The sequence below is a fragment of the Squalius cephalus genome (genome assembly GCF_949319135.1).
Source record: "Squalius cephalus genome assembly, chromosome: 11".
NCBI lineage: Eukaryota > Metazoa > Chordata > Actinopteri > Cypriniformes > Leuciscidae > Squalius > Squalius cephalus.
In genome coordinates, this window is record NC_137132.1 from 20,842,717 (window position 1) to 20,865,387 (window position 22,671).

Consider the following 22,671-nt stretch of genomic DNA (forward strand, 5'->3'; position numbering starts at 1 on the left):
AAAAATATATATTTTTATGGTCTTTAAAAAAAGACCATTAAAAACATGCTTTATAACATCATGGTCATATGGTGAAGGTCCCAGCAAATGCCAAAGAGAAAGGAAATGAGAAAAATACAAACAGACAGAAAATTAAAAGGTGGGAATTAGACATTTTACACACATTATTATACATGCATATGCACCAATGGTTTCTCAAAGTGAAAACATGCACAACCATTGACTTGAAGACGACCCATAGAGCACATGACAGAAGCCAGAGTAGCGCCAACATGTTCATCAGATCGTATTTAACGCATGCAAATCCCTTAACACCTTCATTAAAAGTTTTCCAAGAAAGACAAGATTCTTCCAAAAGACAAAATACAGATTCATAATGTTTTCTTATTTAAAGTATGTACGCTCTGAGAAGGTAGACCAAGTCAGTACCAGGCTCCAGGACTGCATATATGAAGATATTGCAGTCTTCATGTTAGAATAGACCTTAAACCCTCACAAAGAAACAGTCTTCTGCTTTACCGCAAGACATAGAAAAGCTGAACTGATCCCACCTACCCGCCATCACTGACCCAGTCCACAACGGTAAAAAAAAAGGTTGGTCCAAAGCAGTACAATTATTTTGTTTATCTCTGCGTTTTCCCCACTATGTTGAGTTGAAAATGGACGTGTCTTCGTAAGAAAACCATGTTTACACAGGTGTTTCTGAACATGTTCTGGCGAGAAAACAACTCAAAACCATGAAAAAAAAAAATCATAATATATAAAATAATATATTGAAAAGCAACACGTTGCATTTATGGTATGAAGAAACCCAAACTAATAATAAATGGCAGCTAAAGAAAAAATTAAATGCTAAAACACTTACGGATTTTTTGTTTTCCTTTTTTTCTTTAACAGTGGCTTTATTCAGAAGGGAGTGGCAAGTAGCCTACAGGGCAGAGATGAGCACAGAGAGGTCACAGCAGCTACACAACTGTACTCAGCACAGCCACAGTGCATACAGACACAATGAAGGAGCAGACAACACAACCACTGCCTTCCTAACAGCTGATCTACCAACAGTTTCATTCATTTCAGGGATTAAGAAACACCGGCTGATGCTTTCCAAGCAGAACGTAAAGCAAAGGCTGCAGAGATACTACAGTGGAGAAGGGAGAGTGAGCTTTCGGCCCAAGCAAACAAAGTATGAATACATAAAGAGCGTGAAGATATTAGCGGAAATGAAAGACCAGAATAGGTGTCAATGAGGATATAAGTGGACCGTGCAGAAGATAAAAGGAAGTGTGTAGCAGGACTGATGGATGTAGCTCATTTGGTAGGGCGAGTTATCGATATTTTCATTCTGTTATCCCAGAAAGGAAAGACTGTATGTTTTAAATGTGTGCATCTACTAAACGGAAACCGTTAGGAGCTCACTAGCACAGAGATGACCTCCAAGCTATCTAGATGCCACAAAACTATCATTTGGATTTAATGGGGACTTACTGAGCCAAACATCACAACCCGATCCTCGTGATTACAAACAAGACAAGAAAGGCCATGAAAGGAAACGCCAAGAAAGGAAAATAAACTACATGTAATTAGGAAAGAGGAAAAGAGAAGGTGTTTTCGTCATTCAGTGCTTTCTTTTCTGTTTAGAAAAGATGGTGCCCTTGACAGAGTACCTGAGATGTGGCACTTTCGCAGGAAAACTAAAAAGAAGTTACACTACCAGCTACATAAACACCTCCCTCAATTTTCATAATGGAAAAAAAAAAAATATATATATATATATTTTTGTACACTCAAGTAGAAGCAACTTAAAATGTGTGTTAAGAGTATATCAATGTGGAAATGTTAACTACAATGCCAAAGTCATTTGTGTGAAGTGTGATATATCTATACAGTTTATTGCAGCTGGGAGAATTGTGATTTGTACCTGCTCATGACATTTAAACTATTACAATGCATCTGCAAGCAATGTTAAAATATGTTTGCTTTCCAAAATGAATCTGTAATGTCTGTTGTTGCATGTAGAGCATGGCAAATGATTCAGGAGACCTTTAATGCCATTTAAAATCATACTCTGATACATTAAACTTTAATGCAGATACTGGAAGTAGAATCACCCACCATAAAATGTAATTAAAGTCAGTACTAAGAACAGATCGTAATGATTTAACAGTAAACTTTTTTTGCACTTTGAATGCCACAGTCCCACACTTCTTTAAAACGTCAAGAAAAACTTACCAACCCCAAACTTTTTGAATGGCAGTGTATCTGAGGAAAACAATCTAATAAAAAAAAATTAAAAAAAAACCTTCCGATATATTCGTTCACAGGCAGGCAGAGGTGAGCAGTAGTGCAAGAGGGGATAAGAGCAGTTTCTCTTGTTAGAAGTGACTAGAAGACTGATCAGTGGATGCCCAAGCATGAAAGACAGCCTCAATGCAGTCATTCAGAGGATGCAGTAACAGTGGTAAAAAAAGAAAAAGTAAAGCAGACTGGCATTAGGCAGTGAGCATACCTGATACAGACAGTGGCACACACTGCGCAGCTGTGGAGGAAACTCGCTTGAAGAGTTGATGATGGCCAGAAAGAAGCGGTCTGTGATTTGCAGCAGGTTCTTCTGGTTCTCCTCTAGGTTCTCCGCTGGTTCGAGCCTAAAGAGAAGACAGAAAAGTTTAAAAATTCGGAAGAATGACGACGATGAAAAACCCTCTGTACTTTGAAGAGTTTTTAAATGTACAGCCTGAAGAACTTCATCAATGGCCTGAATAAACTGTGTCAACAATATGAGTTTAACTAGGTAAACATGCCTGGTGGGGTCCACTTCAAAACTGATCTGCTGCCACTCTGGAGTGGTGATGATTCCTTTCAACAGCGGTTCCAGAAGCTTCTGTAGATATGCAGCTCCATACACCTGCAAACAGGGTGCCAGGCTTTAAGTGCATATACACTATTGTTCAAAAGTTTGGGGCCATTAAGATTTTTTTGTTGTTGCTATTACGCATCTTCTGAAAGAGTACAGAATCTCCTGATCAAAACACAGGCGAAGAAGATATCAGCGATAAAGACAGCAATACCATAAGTAAGCATATGTAAAATATGCATAGGCTGACAAAGAAAAAATGTAAAATAACGTTGTTAATGGACTAAATCTTCTCCATCTATGTTTTGATCATCGTTCTGAATCCAATCCAGACGTAGTCTTTGACAAAAATGCATTTTTGCTCAAAATGTTGTTTTTTTTAATGAAACTTACCCAAATTCAAGTGTTGATAAACAAATAATGCATGAAGCTAGAATAAAACAGGTTTTATTGTTTATTGATTTATTGCTTTTTTGTTGAAAAGCAAGAGGTCCTTTTCTTTCTTTCTTTCTTTCTTTTTTTTGTTGATATATTGCATATTCAGATATTCATACAACAATGTATTCTGGGGGCCATGAAACTTTTGTGAAAATTATCAAAAACATTGGCAGTGGCTGGCAACTTTCTTCAAAACCACTGGTAAGGAAAGTGTTAATAAAAAATCTAGCTGTTCATAGTTTGTTCATATTAGTTCACAGTGCATTAACTGAATGCTAACAAATACAACATTTGATTTTAACAATGTATTAGAAAATGATGAAAATAACAGCAATTAAGATGAATGTATAAGTACTGTTAGCTAATAGTTCATGTTAACTAATGAAACCTTATTATAAAGTGTTACCAATTTGCATTAAATGCATTTAATTGATTAAAAGTGACATTTATAATGTCACAAAAGATTACTATTTCAAGTAAATGCTGAAGTTTCAATTTATCAAAGAATCCTGTAAAAAATGCAGCATGCGTTCCACAAAAATATTAGTTATTTAGTAAATATTAGTTGCAGCACAACTGTTTTCATCACTGATGATAATAAGAAATGTTTCTTGAGCACCAAATCAAAATATTAGAATGATTTTATACAATTACAAAACCGTTATTTTAAATTGCAATCACTATTTCAAAATATTACATTTGACTGTATTTTTGATCAAGAAAATGCAGCCTTAATGAGCACAAGAAACTTTCAATTACATAAAAAAACCTTCCTGAACCCAAGCATTTGAACGATAGTACAAATCACCATATCAGGTCAAATAAATTTTTGAGTCTCTCTTTGGAATATTTTGGCAAAGACTGCAAAGACATTGAAGACTGAAGATGTTCTATGACTGCCACTGTTTCACGTTACCTTAAAGCAAAAGGTCATAATCTTGCTGGCTAGGCTGTTTCCTCTGAAGAGGGTCTGCATAGAGTCGGCCAGCTCCACCTCTTTTGAGAACATATTCCATAGCAGCTGATACAGCAGATGGCGAGAGTCGAACAGTGTCACCAACACCCTGGCCAGCTCATCCTGAAAACCATCAGAACATTGAGCACAACAGCTCTCCAATGACCAACAATACATCCTATGTCTCTTAGTGAGCAAAACAGTGTTAAAGGGATAGTTTAAAAGCTATTTGACTTTTATCTTTTACAGAACAAAAGAAGATATTGTGAAGATAACTGGGAACCAAACAACAATGGACCACGTTGAATTCCAGTGTATGGACCAAAAAAAGAAAAGAGTTCTCAAAATATCTTCTTTTATGGTCCACAGAAGAAAGTTAGTCAAACAGTTTTGGAATGACATGAGGGTGAGTAAATGATTTTTTGGTGAACTACAATTGTTTGGCCATTTCATAATAACATGGAAAAATACAAAACTACATCAAAAACAATTCACACCGAATTTTCATTATTGTGTAAACATTGTTTTTATATTTTGATATTTCTGAACATGATATTTCTAACTCAACATGATAGAGTTTATAAACCTTTAAAACCTTTTCATGCATGTTTTTTGAATAGGCCTGAACTCAATTTAAATGTTCTTATTTTGTCAAAACTGTAAAGTTAAACAGAGTTGTTAATATCTCTCACCCATTGAGAGCAAGGGACCACATTGGCCAGTGCCATGGCTATAGGCAGTTCGCCCTGATCTCCCATCATGGTGACCAGCTCAACAAGTCTCTCAAAGCGGTCTGCAAGCACCGTCTCTGCGAGTGTGTCGAACTCCGTCCCTTGCTGGAGGATCTTAGTGAGCACCTCCATAAATGTAGCCCGTGTCTGTAGGTCCTTATGGTACCCTAGACCTGTTCAGAGATATCAGAATCCTTTTTTTTCTTCACTCATAACGACTCACCAATTACAGTAAGAATCAATGATAATGTGAGCTTCTCACCAATAGAGTGCATGAGGCCGCTGTCCACATTGGCGTTGAGCAGGTTAGACATGGCCAGCACCGTGCAGTGCCGCAAAGATGCCAGTCGTCTAGACATGCCACGTTTCCGCCCTGCCACCTGCTGGCCGTCTTCCTCGACCTCGCTGCAGTCATTCAACAGGTTCATGAACAGTGTGAAGTATCTAAAGGAGAAAGAGAAGAGATGACTGCCCAGAAAACGGACCTTAAAGAGGCCATATTAACCCCCCCCCAAAAAACACCTAACTTATTTTTCACATTTTTTACATTGTTGCAGCAGCATAATAGGTCCTCTTTAAAGGACAAAACTAAAGAGTTGAATGAATGATCCTACTTGAGGAAGAGCTGAGATTTGGCCTCCATGAGCTCGACGCCATCACCCTCCTCAGGCTGCAGGGGAAGACCAGCTAACAGTGAAACCACTGCCTCCATACTCGCTTGGTCCAGATCCCTGTACGGCATGTTTGAATAAACACAGAATGAGAAAAGAACATGCAATTGGCAAAACCACAGGTTTTAAGAAACTAAACATTTAATAAATGCTATGAAACTGCAAAAGCGATATACCGGGTCAGACATTTGATGTCATCGTCCGCTGCTTGATTGGAGGTTCCCATCACCCAGTCTGTTAGGTACTCCACCATTTTATTTCTGAGAAAAGCAGCAAAGTTAGACATTCCATAACCTCATGATTCACAAACGAAATGATCACAACAAATCAAGATGACAATAATGTTTTTTTTATGTGACAAAACAGAGATAGTGAGAAAATGCAAATCAGAGATAGATGAAAATAAAACTTATTACAAAAACAAACTGAAAAGAATACTTTTGTTAAGCAATGATGCATTTAAAAAAAAAGAAAGAAAAAAAATGGCTTCTGAATCAGCTTTTTCCTTCACAGGAATAAATTAACATTAGATAACAGTTATTTTAAATTGTAATAATATTTCACAATATTACTGTTGTTACAGTATTTTTGATTATATAAATGCAGCCTTGGTGATCATAACAATATTTATTTCAAAAACATTTAAAAAATACTATAATGTTTTTGAACAGTATAGTGTAAATTTACCTGAATTTCATCTCTTGGCAGAAGGAGAGGTCGTCCCTGCGTTCCATCATCACCTCCACTAGCTGACACAGCTTGGTTTTAATCTGAATGGCATGGACAACATTCCCTAAAATGCGCACATACCTAAGAACGACAGAAAAATAAGAGACACAGAGAGAGAGAGAGAGAGAGAGAGAGAGAGAGAGAGAGAATTAAGAAAAATCTTCAAATGCTCTTTTCATCAAAACACCAACCATCCATGCAAATCCAGAGCTGATATTAAAACTAACAGTTATGAATAAGAGCATATGAAGGGGTAAAGTCTTACCTAACCAGGTTGAGCATCATGGTCTCAATGCTGGCTTGACCGAGATGCTCTGAGCTTCCTTCAGTGTGACTGTCAAGCAAGTTCTTCATGATGGCGATGGTCTGCTCTACAAATAGTGTGTTCATGTCTGTAATGGGAACCTGGAGAAGAAAATAATTGAATTCAATTAAAATCCAATTTTTTTGTGTAAATTGTTCGTAAAGCCATTCTGACGTAAATGTTCGGATTCACGAAAATGTTCATATTTTCAAAATGTTAGTTGGTACGACAGAAATTTACACCTGCTCCCTACCACGTCTAAATGGAGCGTAAAACATTTGAACGTTCTGCATGCTAATTTAGGCAAACTGATGACATTTGATCCACTATGTACAACAATAATAATATTTCACAAGTTGATTTGCCCTGTCTTTTTTGTTTTGTTTTTTTAAACTGTTCAACCTTGTCACTTTTTACTCAGCCGTCAAATCACAGCGGAGGAGGGGCGGGACAAATACTACACCGACCTATCATTCTACTTGTACAAGACTGAACAACAATGAAGAAGTTAATCTTGCTGTTTACTGCATTTTTATTTTCAGTAATATTCTTCAAAATTAGATAGTAACACATTACTGCCGTGGATATTCTGTATCATAGCAACCAAAATATCTGGCTGTTTTCAGAAGAGCACCAGGCATTTTTTAGCTGGCTAAAAATGGCTTTGGTGGACACACGATAATGTAATATTTATTGCTAGGCATATGGCCAATTAGTCTTTTTAGCATTTATGCAATATACTGGAGCCATTCCTGAGAAGGAAGTTCAGAATATTCCACGGTGTTCCTGGACACGCAATTTGCGTAGTTGTAACTCATGGCCGGGGATTATGCGAATTATTAATGAGCATGAACGCACACCCTATTTCCGAATGTTTGGAATTCATTCATATACACACACGTTTAACTACCGAATCTGTGTTATACGAAGCATTTGTGAATCCGGAAGAGAGTTTTCATAAAGGTCCATTTTATGCGCAAATTACTTCGAATTTGCTCGTATATTTACGAAAGTTTCATCAATTAGGCCCATTGTTTTAAAGCAGCTTTAAAGATGTATGTTTATCTGTGATCAGAGGTGACTTTCCAAGTAATGTCCAAATGGCAATGGACAGATAATACAAATCATTTTTGTATTTTGTCAGTTTGATAACATGTATTCATTTAGGCAGAAACAATGAGCTCATTAAAGCAATTATTACAAGTTGTGATAGTAACGATTACAATATTAAGAAAATTTAGCAGTTGTGTTTGTTGATCAGAGATGATGCTGATAATATTACATCAAATGAAAAGTAACAAACATTTTCTGGTTCAATGCATGTCAGACCATTCTAGATTAAATAGATCAGAGTGCTGAGTGGACGGTATTTAAAAAGACTGCATAGTCTGGATTGATTTGACAACAAAGGTTTCCTGCCACCTTGTGTCCAAAACTATGCATGACCGGATTTTAGGGAAGGCATTTGAATGCTGGTTAAGTTTAGTAATGTGTTGTATCTATTGTTAGAATAGCCAGTTTACTGAATTAAAAAAATGTAGCATTAATTTAGGAGAATTTTAGCCATGTGAAGTTTTCACGACAATTACTGATTTTGTTGTACTGATTTTACATTCATTTAATGTATTTAGTAGTTTAGAATATAGTCAGTAAAATCAGTATCAAATAATATAAATACATTTTGCATAAAATTATTTAATACTATAATAAATATTACATTTTTTATTTCATTGATAAATCTTTCTTCTTTTTTATTTCAATGTTAACAATTTCTTTGTAAGACTGATCTTTATATTCTGAGTATGTTCTAACATGATATCTAATCCTATGTCATAGCTAGCATCTCTTACCGGACCCTGGGTGTCAAAAAACCGTCCGATGCTGTTGCGTAGCTTGTTGAAGAGCATGGGGTAGAGAGCTGGACTGAGCTCCAGTCCAACAAGGTCTTTGACGTTGGTGCGAATCTGCATGCCCACCTTCTCATGTGTACAGACCATCAGAGCCAGCAGACGCTCTAGAAACCTGTTAAGAGACGTCTCGCTGTTCACCTCACAAGAGCCCATGGAGATCATGGAGCCCTTGCGTTCAGTCAGGGGGCCCATGGGAGGGCTGTAGGTGCCTAGGCTAGGGGTGCTGCGCTGCTGGAGACAAACCCCTCCAAGGGCACACAAGAAACCTGTCATGTTGATCCACTCCTGAGGACAGAGAGAAAACATTTAGCGGTGGGGGTGGGGGGGGGGGGGGGACTATATAACTGACTGATCAGTCTAGTTTTAACTACCTGTCCATCTTCCACTTTGTTTTTCGGGTGGTTGAGTATCTGTTTAGTAGCCTGCTCCCATTTTGCGTGTGTGTCTTCCCATGCCTAATATTGAAAAAGATCAAATTTGAGTCAACTAAAGATAAGAGAGAAGTTGAGAAAGAGCTACAATAAAAATAAAAATCTGAAACATGCATATGTAGACTCACACAATGATATCCTCACCTCTATGTTTCCAGCTGTTGGGTGCTTTATCCTTCTTAACAGTGCCATCACTCTCTTTTGAAGTGTGTTGCGTCCTGAACGCACAAATGAACATATAGTTTAAGGGCTGTTTTATTTTGCAATGAGACCAAGAACCCATGCCATGAAATCAAACATTTTTAAAGGGGTGGTTAATTATGATTTCACTTTTTTAACTTTAGTTAGTGTGTAATGTTGCTGTTTGAGCATAAACAACATTTTCAAAGTTACAATGCTCAAAGTTCAAAGCAAAGGAAGATATTTGCTTTTAAAGAAATTGCTTTTTAAGTCCTACAACAAACGGCTGGTAGGGACTACACGACATTCCTCCCGGGTTAGTGACATCACAAACCCTAGAATTTACATAAACCCCGCCCCCTGAACACAATTTATAGATTAGCAAGACAGAATATGCTAATCAATGACTAGAAGATAACTACACATAAGCTACATAACTTTATCAGCTAACCATTCAGAAATGTCATGTTGCTTCTACATGTTGTCACTTCTTCTTGAGTCTCTCCATCTTTCTGACTTCGGTTTGAACATAAAAGGCTAAAAGTTTTTGAAATTTTGCTCCGCAAAAGTCGCTCCTATGCTGGGAGCAGCAGCTCATTTGCATTTAAAGGAACAGACACAAAACGGTGCGTTTTTGCTTACCTTCAAAAATGGACAATTTTAACATGCTATATTAAAAATATCTGTGGAGTATTTTGAGCTAAAACTTCACATACACACTTTAGGGACATCAAAGACTTAATTTACATCTTGTGAAAAGGGCATTACACCACCCCTTTAAAACAATTGAATGATTCATTGTTCCCATATCAGCATCAAATGCTATATTTGTGGCAATAAATAAAATAAAAATTACACCATGAAATAAATAACGTTAACTTTGCCATATCAGTATGAAATGCTAAATCATGACCATTTACTTAATTAGCCATATTAGTATGAAATGCCATGTTCAAAAAAAATGTATTTAGTCACATCAGTATCAAATGCTTTATTCATAAATAAATAAATAAATAAATAAATAAATAACTGTCTTTTTATCTTTCAATGATCTTCCGTAGCATTTCATAAAAAATCTGTAAAAAATAAAAAAAAAACTTCTTTTTTTTCCTTTACAGAACCTTAGATCACAAGGAGTCCATGTTCACCTCAGTGGTACTCGACCTTAGCTGAATTTTGGTGGAAAGATTATAGTGTCCCACAAGTTTAAAGCTGGCAGTCTGATTCCATGTTACAAAGACGGTTAACCACTAACCTGTAGCCATCATATTGCTGACGGAGGCGAGCTCTATGAAGGTGTTGTAGTTGGGCAGGACCGTGTGCACGGGCAGCTCGTCCACACTGCAGCGGATGTCCGCCTCCTCACAGAGATGCCGGAAGCAGGACATGGCCACCAGCACAGCCTCTGCGTCAGGGCTCCACAGGAAGGTGTAGAGACACACCTCCAGCTTGGTCTGAGCCTGTTTGCTAATGGGGATGAGACTGCCCTGTGTGGCACACTCCTGCAGACCAACAGAGCAAATGATGAGCTTATTTCATCTGGGTGGACAATTTTCACAGAATTCAGGATGAATTTTTATTTTCAGAAAGATTTCGGGATCAAATTTTGATTTAAAAACATTATTAATGCAGATTTACTGGTAATATTCAGAGAATTTTAAATTACAAAAATAAATGACTGCCCAAAAAGTCTGCTTCTACAAAAGGCGACTTTTTATGAAATAATGTTCAAACATCACATTTTATGCGTAAAGACTTAACTAATAATTCTGAACTAAAGAGCACAGAACCACGGGTTAAAAATCTCAGATGAAAACGGTTTACCTTGTTCTTTAAGAGAAACTTGTTCCTGCATATGAGAATCTCCCTGAGCCACTTTAGTATCTCTGTACTGTTGATCATCTGATGTCCAATCAGCTTCTTACAGATCAGAAATAAAACCTGAGAGCTGAGAGGAGAATAAGGAGAATATAGTAAGATAATCTTTCCACTCGCCAACTTAACAACTTCAACCAACCTTAACAACATGCCCACCTGATGTCCCAGAAGGTCTCAATGGGTGCGTCAGGGTTCCACAGCTCAATGGTTTCTGGCTGGTGTAAGACCAGCAATGCCTGGGGGAGGATGAGCAAATTACTTGTTTTAATAAAAATTCTCAATTATAAGGGTTCAGAGTAGCAGTGTTATTTTAGTATTATTTATATACTAATACAGTATTTATTCATATTTTTCATTTTTTTAAGTTATTTATTTTTCATTTTAATTGTAGTTAAAGTTTTAGTAATTTTGTTATGTGCTTTTGTCATTTTTTATAGTTTTACATATATTATAACGCAATAAAGTAATATAATAACGTAATACTAATGTAATAAAGTTGTATTAACGTTACTGTTCGTTTAAGGAGGCGAACATTTAAGTTACATTTAACGTCCACCTCCTCCTTCCCTGAACTTGAACTTAGTTACGGTTACGTTTGATCACCAAATATTGTATGGTGGAGAAAATGCTGTATTACTGTTACTACAAATAAAGCTCTCTCTGATTATGCTACATTAACCGCTTGACAAAATAGTGTTGTCTGATCTACCTTTTTGGGTACAAACTTGGATTCAAACCGTGTTGAGCTATACAACGATTCTTTTTCTGTCGATAAAGGTATCCAAACAGTTGCTCACCTCTCTAATAAAACACACAGTATATTAAAGAGTCTTTGGTGTTTCCATGGTTTCTACGGAAGAAAAACTGGAAATCATGAGTAGCGAGGATTTGACAACCGTAAAATTGGCACAGTGACTTTACCAGTAAATACACAAATATGCAGTTCACACAAGCAACGGCGTTCCGGCTTTTTACCAGAAAGAGACAATTCACACATCAGCTCCAAAATGCCGGTAAATTTTGTGATGTCAGTCATCGGAAGTGATCTATAAAAGCCGTGCCGTTGTCTTCATCTGCCCGCATGAGGAGAAGCACTTTAGTTTCACTATCTGACAAAATTTTTTGATGTCTGACTGAAAGGCATAAGGGGATGATCAAACAGAACACGTTTTTGCTCTTAAAAACACGAGGAGGAGCGCATAATAGTACCCGACTGCAGAGCCACAGCGCTGATGAATGGAAAAGGCGGCTGGGTCTCGAGTGCGACGCGTTGAAAAAGCTGCGAGATGTGGCGCAGCGGTCAAAGATGATTATCTAGCGTATATTTAAATGAAATAACTATTCAAAAGCTTACTGTAAACAGTGATGAGTAATCACGTCATCTCCATAAGAACTTTACGATTGGCCCAAAGCAGACTTCTTACGTGCTCATACTGGTAATCTTCATTCCACGTCCACACAGAAAACATTACTGGTAATTTTATAAAATTTTCAGTGATAAACCTATCCTTACAATAACTGTTATGTTAATAACCCTCTGTCGATCTGACTATCCGTGGGTGGGGATTCAAAAATGTGGAAATATAATCTGTAGTTTTCACGAAAGCCCTGGAGCTGTCAATAGTCGTACTTTTGGTGACAAATAAATGGACATTTCTGAATGAGAATGAGTAAGCATTGTTAATTTATATTATACTGACACCGTAACAACACTAATACATTGCATAGTAGTGAGGGACACTATGCATAAAAGATGGAAAGAGGTACAAATAAGAGGTACAAAGAAACAAACAGTCATACCTCCATGGCTTCCTGGGAATGCTCAGCACTGTGTGTGAGGGGAACCAGCTGGACCAGACCTTTGATGAGCTCAGCTGTGCTGTTCTGGATCTCTTGACCAGGTTTCCCTGGGTTCTGATGGTGTGAAAATGCAATTAGTGAAGTCAAATTTGATCAGAATCATCCTTAAACAACACCTCTGTGCTAAGTTTACATGTAGACACACTATTTTATGCAAAAATCACAATTCACATCAAATCATGTAAAGGAAGGAGTGTGAAAAACGAGAAAGATTTTTCTACGAAAAAGTTATCTTAAAATAATAATAAAAATAAAGAATAATAAATCCACATGTAAAAACTAATCTGGATAATCCAGGATTTAAACCAATCAGAAAACATTTAGCCTAGAAAACACAAACACTGTTTGACTAGAGCTTCTTGTGAGAATTAAAGGAGCAACAGGTCTAAGGTGACGTGCTTAGCTGTTCTGACATTAAAATACTTTCTCCAATCCTAGCGTAATATGCTGAGACATATGCTTATACAAAAGGTGACTCATAATAATATAGATAAAAATTTAACTGATTATTTAATCCATATTACTGCCCTGTACTCACATGCAGCATTAGTTTGGGGTCAGCGTGAATGAGTTTGACCAGCGCCAGCAGCAGAGAACGTGAATCAAGGTCTGTGGACCTCTCTTTGAACTTTAAACTAGTTGTCATTTTCTCTTTAAATGTCAGACTCTGCAAGAAAAAGACATGCTATTTATACATGATGAACTGAATGGATGATAATGTGTCTCAGTGTATAGAATTGTCTTACTGGTGTCATCCTCAGAGGTGGATGGGCACTGAGACTCTGAATCACTCGGCCCAGTGTGTCTGCAAACATGGTGCGCAGTTCTCCTGAGTAGCAGTAGATGGCATCAATCTTCGGCCACCAGTCCAGGTGAGACTAGCAGGAAAATGAACATGAAATATTAATCATCAATGAACAGTAAAATGAAAGCAATTAAAGCACACTTCTATAGTGAGACAATGCTGTTCTCACTGAATGCGATTTCATTGTGAAAGTTTTAATAAGGCATTATTACTGATGGTTCCCCTAACATTATTATACAAAAAAAAAAAGTATACTTTGTTTTTTACGCGTAAGTGAGGGTCTACATACCCTCACATATGCAAATTTCATCACCAGAATAGTATGCGCGCACTGCATGCCTGCTACATGATTTTTGTACTTTGAAAGGCTATGTGTAAGTATAATTTTTTTTTATACAAAAATGTATACTTTGGGCTTAAATGACAATTGAAAATCTGATCACAAATTACATTAATTTTTTCATTTACATATTTAAATATTATAATAATAATTTACATAATATTTAAAATGACTTTTGCATCATCTAACAGTAAACTTTTACTTATGCTGTTGGAAATTGTCAACTCTCATTACAAATGAATGACTTCAGAGCACCGCAAATCATGGTCAATGTGAGCGGCCATAAAGAAATCATACTTACATTGGTGATAATTTTGTGCAGGGAGTTGACCAGGACGAAATGGAAGGTAGGAGGAGAAGTCGAGGCCAGACATACCTAGTAAAGAAATTAATTTATAAAAAAAAAATCTCAAAAATATTACAACATAGATGTGGCAATGATTTTACAACAAACCATCGAGAAAATCATGCACCTTGAGAATAGCTGTTAACGAACTTGGTACTTTTAATGGCACCGACCGAACCTACCGAGTACCGATTCACATTAAATCAATCAGTGCCAAATTTCGGTACCTGATAACGCATCTGGGCGCAAGAGTAAGACTATTTAAATACGAATCCTGCATGTTCTCAGGTCTCTGTGTGAATGAGTGGCGCAGACACACGGTTTCATTTACCACACACACGCTGAAGCACGCGTGACGCTCGCTGTGTTTTTCAGCCTCTGCAGTCTCACTATATGAGAACATGAATGCATTTCCAGACAGAGCCACTCACACAGTCACAGAAGTTCACCAGCATTACAGTTTCATTTAAGAAAAACTATCGTTATATCATTAACAGACGGAAACTCAAAAGGTCTTCACCACAACCCGTCAAAATACAAGTTTGGTTTAACTTGATATATTAGGGTTGTACAGTAGAATTTAGATATCTCAATTTAATAATAATACTAACAGTAATAATAATAAATTATTATCAAAAATGAATTTAAGGAATAATCACACTTTTTCTTCTGTTGTAATTTCAATAGTATAAAGCTCAGTTGTGCCGCATGTTGTTTGACAAAAAAAAGTTTAATTTCATATAAAAGATAAATTAAATTAATGTTTTATGTCTTCATTTGATTACTAGAAAATTCACAACACAGAATTTGTGGAAAACAAAAACATTTCATAGAAATGAATTTTTTTTATGACTAAAATGGTTGTTTTTATTAATATTCAAGCATCACAGACAATGCCAGAAAGCGACCAAGGTAGCTCTGGCATAATGTCAATAACACTTCTACAAATGACTTAGTTTCTTTACAGTTATTGAGGTAAACATGCCTAAATTACCGAAAAAAGGTACCGGTAACTGAAATCTGAACGGTATCCAACCCTATTTCCATCCACCTATTTTTATGCCCATTTTGGGATTTCGAATAAAAAATATGCTGGATGGAAACACCAAGATGCACAAATTATAAAATTGCGCATAAAAAACATGCACAGAATTGATCATTCTGAAATGCCTGAGACAAAGTCTGTCATCAAAATGATTTGGTATAATGAACCGTCTCCCAGAACTGTCTTACACGATTGTGCTCCCAAAAACCTGGCATGATGTGGCATCTGAACGCAAGAAAACATTATAGTGTTTATTGCGTTTCGCCTGCATGCTCTAAAGCACAAGTCATTTATGATATAGGAAAAAAAGAGCCACAGTGGCTTCTCCAATTGCAGCAACTTCTATTTTTATTTGAGATATTTTGCGTCAATTGTGTTCTCTTGAAATGGAAATGCTGCTTTATCTGAAATGAAGCTTGATCGTTTTACGCGATCTTCCAATTTTGTCCATAAGTTAAATTCACAACTTTGAATGGAAACATAGCTACAGAAAATTGACATTTTCAGCTTAATCATTTTTAGGTTTGTACTGTTAAAATAAATGTTGATTAGCTGAATACGGTGTGATAGTAATAATATTAAATCTTGGGTTAGTGATTGTCTCTTATTTGCTATAGTTACCTTGAAACATGCTGAATGCTATAACATTCAGTAACTGAGCTTACCTTAAAATGCTGGTTGTTACGAGGATTGACACGATAACATGACACAAAGCAGTCGATCATCAAATCCACATCGGCGCTCTGGCAGCCCGCACCCCTCGAAAACGGTTTAGTGGGGTTAAAAAGAAGACCCTGAGAGAAAAGAGAGCAAAGTTACACACAACAAGCAAAACAGAAACGAACATTTAATTTCCTTCAGACTTCAATTGCTCTGTACTTCACTGAGAAAGTGGTCCTTCTTACCTTAAGGTCCATGACGATGGACTGAACTAGGAGAAAGATTACGGAATTGTCCTCCCAGTTGATGTAGGTGCAGGCTTTACAAAGTTTGACACATGCAACGGCCGCACTCTCAGTCAACTGTCTGCTGCCGCTGTGTTGTCCCAGAGCCTTCCGTAGACTTTCAACAAATGACTTCTGTTGAAGACAACAAAACAGCTAGATTTGTCTGCAAAGCATTTGTATACACAAAATATTTGTCTGTCATTGCTTACATTGCTCAGCTGCTACATAAAAGACTTTGGGAACAAAAGGAGTAGACTCAAATGATAAAACACAGAGTAGGAATAGCAGTCTGTGTAATTCACTGTGTGAACTCTGACCTTGTTAGCTTTCTCCTCCCCCCCTACTTCTTTGGTGATGCTCTGAGTGATCTCTGGACAGAGGATGAGGAGGATGATCTGTAACGGCCACACAGCAGCCTTTCTCTTTGCGCTCTCTGCAAAACTGTCTACCAGGTCGAACAGTCTTTCTGCACAGTCTGCATACACAGAAACGGACAGTTTAACCTCTGTCACAACAAAACATGGATTTCATCAAGCAAACTAGTAAAGAAGTCAGTTAGGATATGAATTATTGTGCCACTCACCGGCCATGTCAGTCTGGGGTCTCTGATAAAGCATAGTGAATTCATCAGGATAGTGTTCAACCCAGTTCCAGAAGGCCTGATACAAACATATCAGATATATTTACTATTATTACCTTGCAATGAAGAGAATTATTAAATAAAATAAAATATATATGTATATATTGGTGTTTTAATCTATTGTACTGTTTACAAAAGCACATACCTTTTCCAAACTGCTGATTACTGCAAGCTGGGCTGGCTTTTTCAAAGATTTGAATTTAAGTACTGTTTCTAAAGGGAATATACAGGAAGTTATCAAGCAATACAAGACTATATATTTATTTAAATCACTGCATTTGTGGTTTAATACTTGCACTGTGCCATATTGTGATTCTAATTTTAACTGTGCAGGCCTAAATTACCCATAAAATTAGTCATCCATTATACATTTTCAGAATACTGAGGCAGAACAAAATATAGCATGCTTTACCTTGTAGCAGTCTCTTTAACTTGGAGCAGTCTACATTGATGTACTGGATAAGCTCAATGTCATGGACATCCACTGTGTCCTCTGTACAAACTGTGAGCTCCTGCAACCTATGTGAAGACATTGGTACATTAACGTTAAAGTCCCCGTGAACCGGAAGTTGCAAACGACTTTTCTCCAGTGTTATGACGTATTTCCCAGTGAAACAGAATATTGAACAGAGGGCAGGGTTTTACTTAGTGCTCCTCCTCTCAATCTCTCGCTCATAGCAGACTAACGGTTTGAGGGGAGTGGTTAAGCGTTTTCAAACCAAGCCGTCAAACCTACGTCATCAGAAAAAGACGCCATTCCAGACCGGAACTAACTTTTCAGATTTTGATTAAAGATTACCATGGTAAAAAAAAAATTTTTATATTTACTTGCACGGATTAATTGTTCACCACAAGACTAGTAATATGCGCTAACAAAGTAAATAGGGTCAATTTTGATTTCATGGGGACTTTAATAATTAATGATGACTTTAAATGGTTAATTAGTAGCTAACTATGCAAAACCCAGCCCAACATTCATACAAATCACAAAGACTTATTGGGCTTATAATAGGCTTACAATGTTTACAAAAAGCAAGTTTTATTAGTCATTATGCAGGTATTTTTGGGGCTGATTCACACAATGAAAGCGGTCCTAGAACAAAGCCCTGTGGATCCCCCAGTGTGTTAGAGAGGTACCTGGTGGAGATACGACTGAAGACAGCATTGAAGTTGTTGCAGCTGAGAGAGAAGAGCACGGCAGAGGCGGAGCTGCGCAGCTGAGCGGCGTGCTGCTGGCCCTCACGGTACGAGTGCAGGAAGTGACAGATTTCAGGCAGCAACTGTTTTACCAACATGGCCTCATCCAGCCTCAGGCAGTCCTTGGGTTGCTGATGATGCACACAAACACACAGTATACTGTTTTATTTATTTTCTCTTTTTTACTGTGTGCATCTACTGTGTTTTAAATGATAATTCTTATTGTGTACATTATTTTACTGCTGTGGTGTCTGCTGTTTTTGTAAAACACAAACAAGCATAAAAATAAGGGTTGTCCATAGGTGGCTAAAATTTGTCAAAATGATAAGAATGACTTATAAAAGTAGTAAGCAAGCTGAAACCTGGACTAAAACTACAGCGAGTTGAAAGCACTTCAGGATCAGCAGCAAGCAGGAAAGGGGGAAGAGAACAGAAATGAAATCCAATAACAAAGCATCCAACTAACACATTAGTGGATCAATGCACTGCACGGATTCTGGGTCAAGCTGAACACCCTAAATGTGTGACAATAATGGCAGAGGGAAAGTTCTGTACTATCGGGGCAAAAAATCATGTCTGCCAAAACAAGTTAATGAAAAATAATTCATAAGTTGTCTTGAAGCTTCTTCAATTTTAGTAAAAGAATTGAATCCTGAACAGCAGTAAACTGTATTTTCTCCAAGTATACATCCCCATCTCAATGACAAAAGGAAATGACAAAAAGAATTTTGTAAAAACAAAACCAAACGCACAGGACATAGAACAGCTGTGTAGCATCTGGTTAAGCGAAAATTCATAATCTATACAGGAAAGTCCAGACGATCTCAAGACAAGGAAACACCTGCAAATGTAATAATGTCCCAACAGGGCCGGGTTCAGAGCTCTCTGTCTGGGAGTAAAAGATTTAATTGTTTTACCAGAACTCCCAAAGTTTCTAAGACTAAAAGTTCATGAACAATCAAAAAAACATTTCTGGACTTGATAAATAAAAGTATTTTAAAAATTCTTACTGAGCCCAGACAACTGTTCTAGTGTATCTAGCTTTGATTATACCATGGCATGGTTGAAAACTTTATTCTGGCTAGCTGACAGTTGAGATTCCAAGATGTTGATTCATTTTCTATAACCATGCGGCAATGAAGCAGTTCCTGTTTCACCACATTCAGTTTATTTCGTAGAGCTATACAGAGATAGTAAAAGAAAAAGACAGATATTGGACAAGAAAAACCGATAAAAAGGACAATATTTATTTGTTTTCTTTTTTTTCATATTTTTTTATCATAATTTCTTTCTTTTTTTTTTACCAATTTATTTTTTTCAATATTTGTAAAAATCTATTACAAAATCTATGGAAGTCTTTAAGTTGATACAGGTCAGGGCGTGGACGAGCAATAATAGAACAATTTTGATTGTAAAGCAATTTTGCGTAGCATTCAAATATAAAGTTGAAACCAAAGAGTGGGACAATGCTGTTAAAAGGCAGGACATAGGATAGACAAAACAAGCGAAAGGTCGGACAAAGTTGACTCTGGAATAGGACGAGCTACTCACCCCTGCCAGACACTTCTCCAGTGTGTCCAGGATAATCAGCTGGGAGAGGTAGAGGTTTTTTTCGGCAGCTTCGCCGAAGATCCGCTATGAATGAGAAACATAGAGAAATGTAATATAAGCTCTGTTCCAAAATCTAGAGAGCTACCACTCTTGAATAGAGAAAATATGCACTTAACAATTTCACAGGCATTTTGTTTTAATAGTTAGACAGATATCGCGATGTAGCATTATAGGATTGTCTAGCAATATATTGATTATTGCAGAATTGCTGTAACGTGATATTATCTGTATCGTGAGTCATGTATCATGTATAGGGTTGCCACCCGGCCGGGTAAAATACGGAATCGTCCCGTATTTAAAGGCATAATGATACAGGACATGTATTGATGATTTTACATAGACCCACACATAGTTGAATAAACAAATAAGGATTTTGCAGTGTGGATAATACTAATAGTAATTATAATGAAATCAATTTCACAAGTAGTAGTAGAGAAGCTCATTTTCGCGTGATTGCATGTTAGCGCCTTTGTTTCCATAGTGACGAGTCTAGAGAACATGCGACTTAAAGCAAAATGCCGTAACAGACAAATCCGTGCTTTTAAAGGGATAGGCCTATTGTTTTTTTGTTGTTGTTGTTGTTTTTTTTTTACTTTGGATAATCTCTTAATATAATATTCCATACATTGTCAGAGCTTGGTAGACAGGTAACTATTATATTTGTAAATGTTACTAGACAGATTAATTAATAGATTATAATTAATGTTATTTATTAATTTATTATTAATATGAATCATATATATGCATAATAAATGATGATCTCATTTGTCATGCACAATTTATGGCAATTAAAAAAAAAGTTTCAAAAGTGCTACATTATTTAAATAAAAATAATAATCTAGTCAATTTAAGTAGTAAATACATTTTAAAAATATCCCACCCATGCAGAATTGTCAAAAACATGATTACTGGTTCAGTAATCCCTAACATATACTGAAGAGTTTTTTTTTTTCTTTTAAATAAATAAATAAAATAATCAAATGTAAAATAATAATATAAAATGTGTTCTGTTGCAAGCTCACATACTTGATCTCATGTTTTCTCGTGGTTTATTGTTGAGCTGTCAAGTTGTCATGTTGAAATAATCAGTTCCATGCCACTGACACATTTTTATTTATTTCATTTTATTATTTATTTATTTATTTAGCTTGTGTAAGGGTGTCCCTTATTTTGCCTCACTGAAGGTGGAAAGCCTAATCGTGTATCGTATTGTATTGTGAGGTACCCTGTGATTCCCACCCCTAGTGGACTTACCATGTTGTTCACATTTTTGAGGATGTTGGTCAGGCCATTGATGACGAGGGCAAATTTGTACTTGGAGATGTTGATCAAACATTCTTTGTTGTGCTCTGTGCTCACTTTGGTGTGGGTGCTTTGCTGTCCTGTTTTAATAGGGAGCTGTGAACGAGAGAAAGACAGAACAAGAAAGTGATTAAAACCAACAAACTTTCAAAAGCATCCAAAAAATGCTATCATAACCTCGACTAACGGTCAACTGCTTATAGGTTTTTCAATGTGGGATGCTGATATCTAGATCAGAGGGCAGGGCAGCAGAAAATGCTGATTTCTAAATTTGCACAGAAATTGGGGTTGACAAGATTTTTTTAAATGTCTTTGAAAGAATTATCTTATGCTCACAAAGACTGCACTGATGTGCTCAAAAAGCTATTAAAACTAATATTATTACAATTCAAAATAATTACAAATTTGAAAAAGTAATTTATTTATTCATTACTTTAGTGCCACATGATCTTTCAGAAATCATTATAATACGCTGATTTGCTGCTCAAGAAACATTTATTATTATTATCAGTGCTGTTAATACTTTTGTGGAAACTGTAATACATTTTTTTCAGGACACTTTGATGAATAAAAAGTTCAAAAACATTTATTTGAAATAGAATTTGTTTTAACATGATAAAGGTTTTAGTCACTTTTGATCAATTGAATGTGTCCTTGCCGAATAAAAGCATTGATTTCTTATTAAAAAAAATCTGATTTTTCAAAATCTACTAATACAAATGACAATTAAAGTCACTGAAAAAAATCAATCAAAAGCACAAATATAACCATTGTATTTACAGTTTTATGAAAGGAAGCTAAGATGATAGAGGACCCATGGGTCTGGTTAACAGGTGTGAATGTTGGGTTCCTGTGGCTCATGCTTTCAAAGGCTCTGTTACGGCTTTATTGAGAGCACTGGGTGGAGAACAGCTTGTAACATGTGGGACGCACAGACTGCAGAACGAGAGGTCGCACAGTCTTAAATTTGACACACCCACCCCTGAGAGAACATCCAAGCCCTTAAAGCACCAACCCACCCATCCTGAGTCTAAAGTCTCAAACTTTAGGTGTTAAAACAAAGCGCCTCCAGCTCTCCAGACTTCCGTCCTGTGCCGCACACCTGCGGGCCAGCACATCTGCTCTTGTTCTCTCCAACACACACAAGCAGTTAAAGTCTGTGCAGTGGGAGTGTTGAAAGCACACATGGTCTGGCCGTCTTAATGAAGCGTATGTGGAGTGAGGGGGCGGGGGCCTCTCCCCCCTCTAAGCGTTCCCTGATGAGGAATTGGTCTTCACTGTTTCCGAGTACTATGGCTCTTCTCTGGATCAAAAGAACTTTGACTGCGCTAGAATTTATACAGCTTGCGAACAACTCACAAACGCCAACTAACTGCTCTGATATATTGATCTGTGGTGTTTTCTTGGCAAAACAAGTTTGAAACAGGTTTGCAACATGTCCCAGCCCTGTCCTGCCCTCTTCTCACCATCATTTCAAATCTTTCCTCTACTTTGTATCCA

General features: G+C 36.8%; 1 protein-coding gene across 5 annotated transcripts in view; it reads right to left on the reverse strand.

Annotated features, from left to right (window-relative positions):
* Nucleotides 1-22,671, reverse strand: part of nf1a (neurofibromin 1a) — a 77,040-nt gene that overhangs the window by 48,171 nt on the left and 6,198 nt on the right. For 3 of the 5 annotated variants that reach the window (XM_079885730.1, XM_079885729.1, XM_079885728.1), the window contains exons 2-30: nucleotides 21,124-21,267; nucleotides 19,810-19,893; nucleotides 18,199-18,389; nucleotides 17,474-17,580; nucleotides 17,207-17,274; nucleotides 17,005-17,080; nucleotides 16,739-16,896; nucleotides 16,380-16,553; nucleotides 16,140-16,268; nucleotides 14,385-14,459; nucleotides 13,685-13,816; nucleotides 13,477-13,605; nucleotides 12,879-12,992; nucleotides 11,235-11,314; nucleotides 11,025-11,148; nucleotides 10,456-10,702; nucleotides 9,165-9,238; nucleotides 8,961-9,044; nucleotides 8,530-8,874; nucleotides 6,641-6,780; nucleotides 6,334-6,456; nucleotides 5,823-5,906; nucleotides 5,590-5,706; nucleotides 5,238-5,419; nucleotides 4,937-5,148; nucleotides 4,206-4,367; nucleotides 2,799-2,902; nucleotides 2,507-2,642; nucleotides 866-928 (exon numbers count right to left, since the gene is read on the reverse strand). In XM_079885730.1, coding sequence (XP_079741856.1) covers nucleotides 866-928; nucleotides 2,507-2,642; nucleotides 2,799-2,902; nucleotides 4,206-4,367; nucleotides 4,937-5,148; nucleotides 5,238-5,419; nucleotides 5,590-5,706; nucleotides 5,823-5,906; nucleotides 6,334-6,456; nucleotides 6,641-6,780; nucleotides 8,530-8,874; nucleotides 8,961-9,044; nucleotides 9,165-9,238; nucleotides 10,456-10,702; nucleotides 11,025-11,148; nucleotides 11,235-11,314; nucleotides 12,879-12,992; nucleotides 13,477-13,605; nucleotides 13,685-13,816; nucleotides 14,385-14,459; nucleotides 16,140-16,268; nucleotides 16,380-16,553; nucleotides 16,739-16,896; nucleotides 17,005-17,080; nucleotides 17,207-17,274; nucleotides 17,474-17,580; nucleotides 18,199-18,389; nucleotides 19,810-19,893; nucleotides 21,124-21,267 — 3,858 coding nt within the window. The remainder of the gene's footprint in view (nucleotides 1-865; nucleotides 929-2,506; nucleotides 2,643-2,798; nucleotides 2,903-4,205; nucleotides 4,368-4,936; nucleotides 5,149-5,237; nucleotides 5,420-5,589; nucleotides 5,707-5,822; nucleotides 5,907-6,333; nucleotides 6,457-6,640; nucleotides 6,781-8,529; nucleotides 8,875-8,960; nucleotides 9,045-9,164; nucleotides 9,239-10,455; nucleotides 10,703-11,024; nucleotides 11,149-11,234; nucleotides 11,315-12,878; nucleotides 12,993-13,476; nucleotides 13,606-13,684; nucleotides 13,817-14,384; nucleotides 14,460-16,139; nucleotides 16,269-16,379; nucleotides 16,554-16,738; nucleotides 16,897-17,004; nucleotides 17,081-17,206; nucleotides 17,275-17,473; nucleotides 17,581-18,198; nucleotides 18,390-19,809; nucleotides 19,894-21,123; nucleotides 21,268-22,671) is intronic. The other 2 variants (XM_079885731.1, XM_079885727.1) reach the window with 1 other exon arrangement.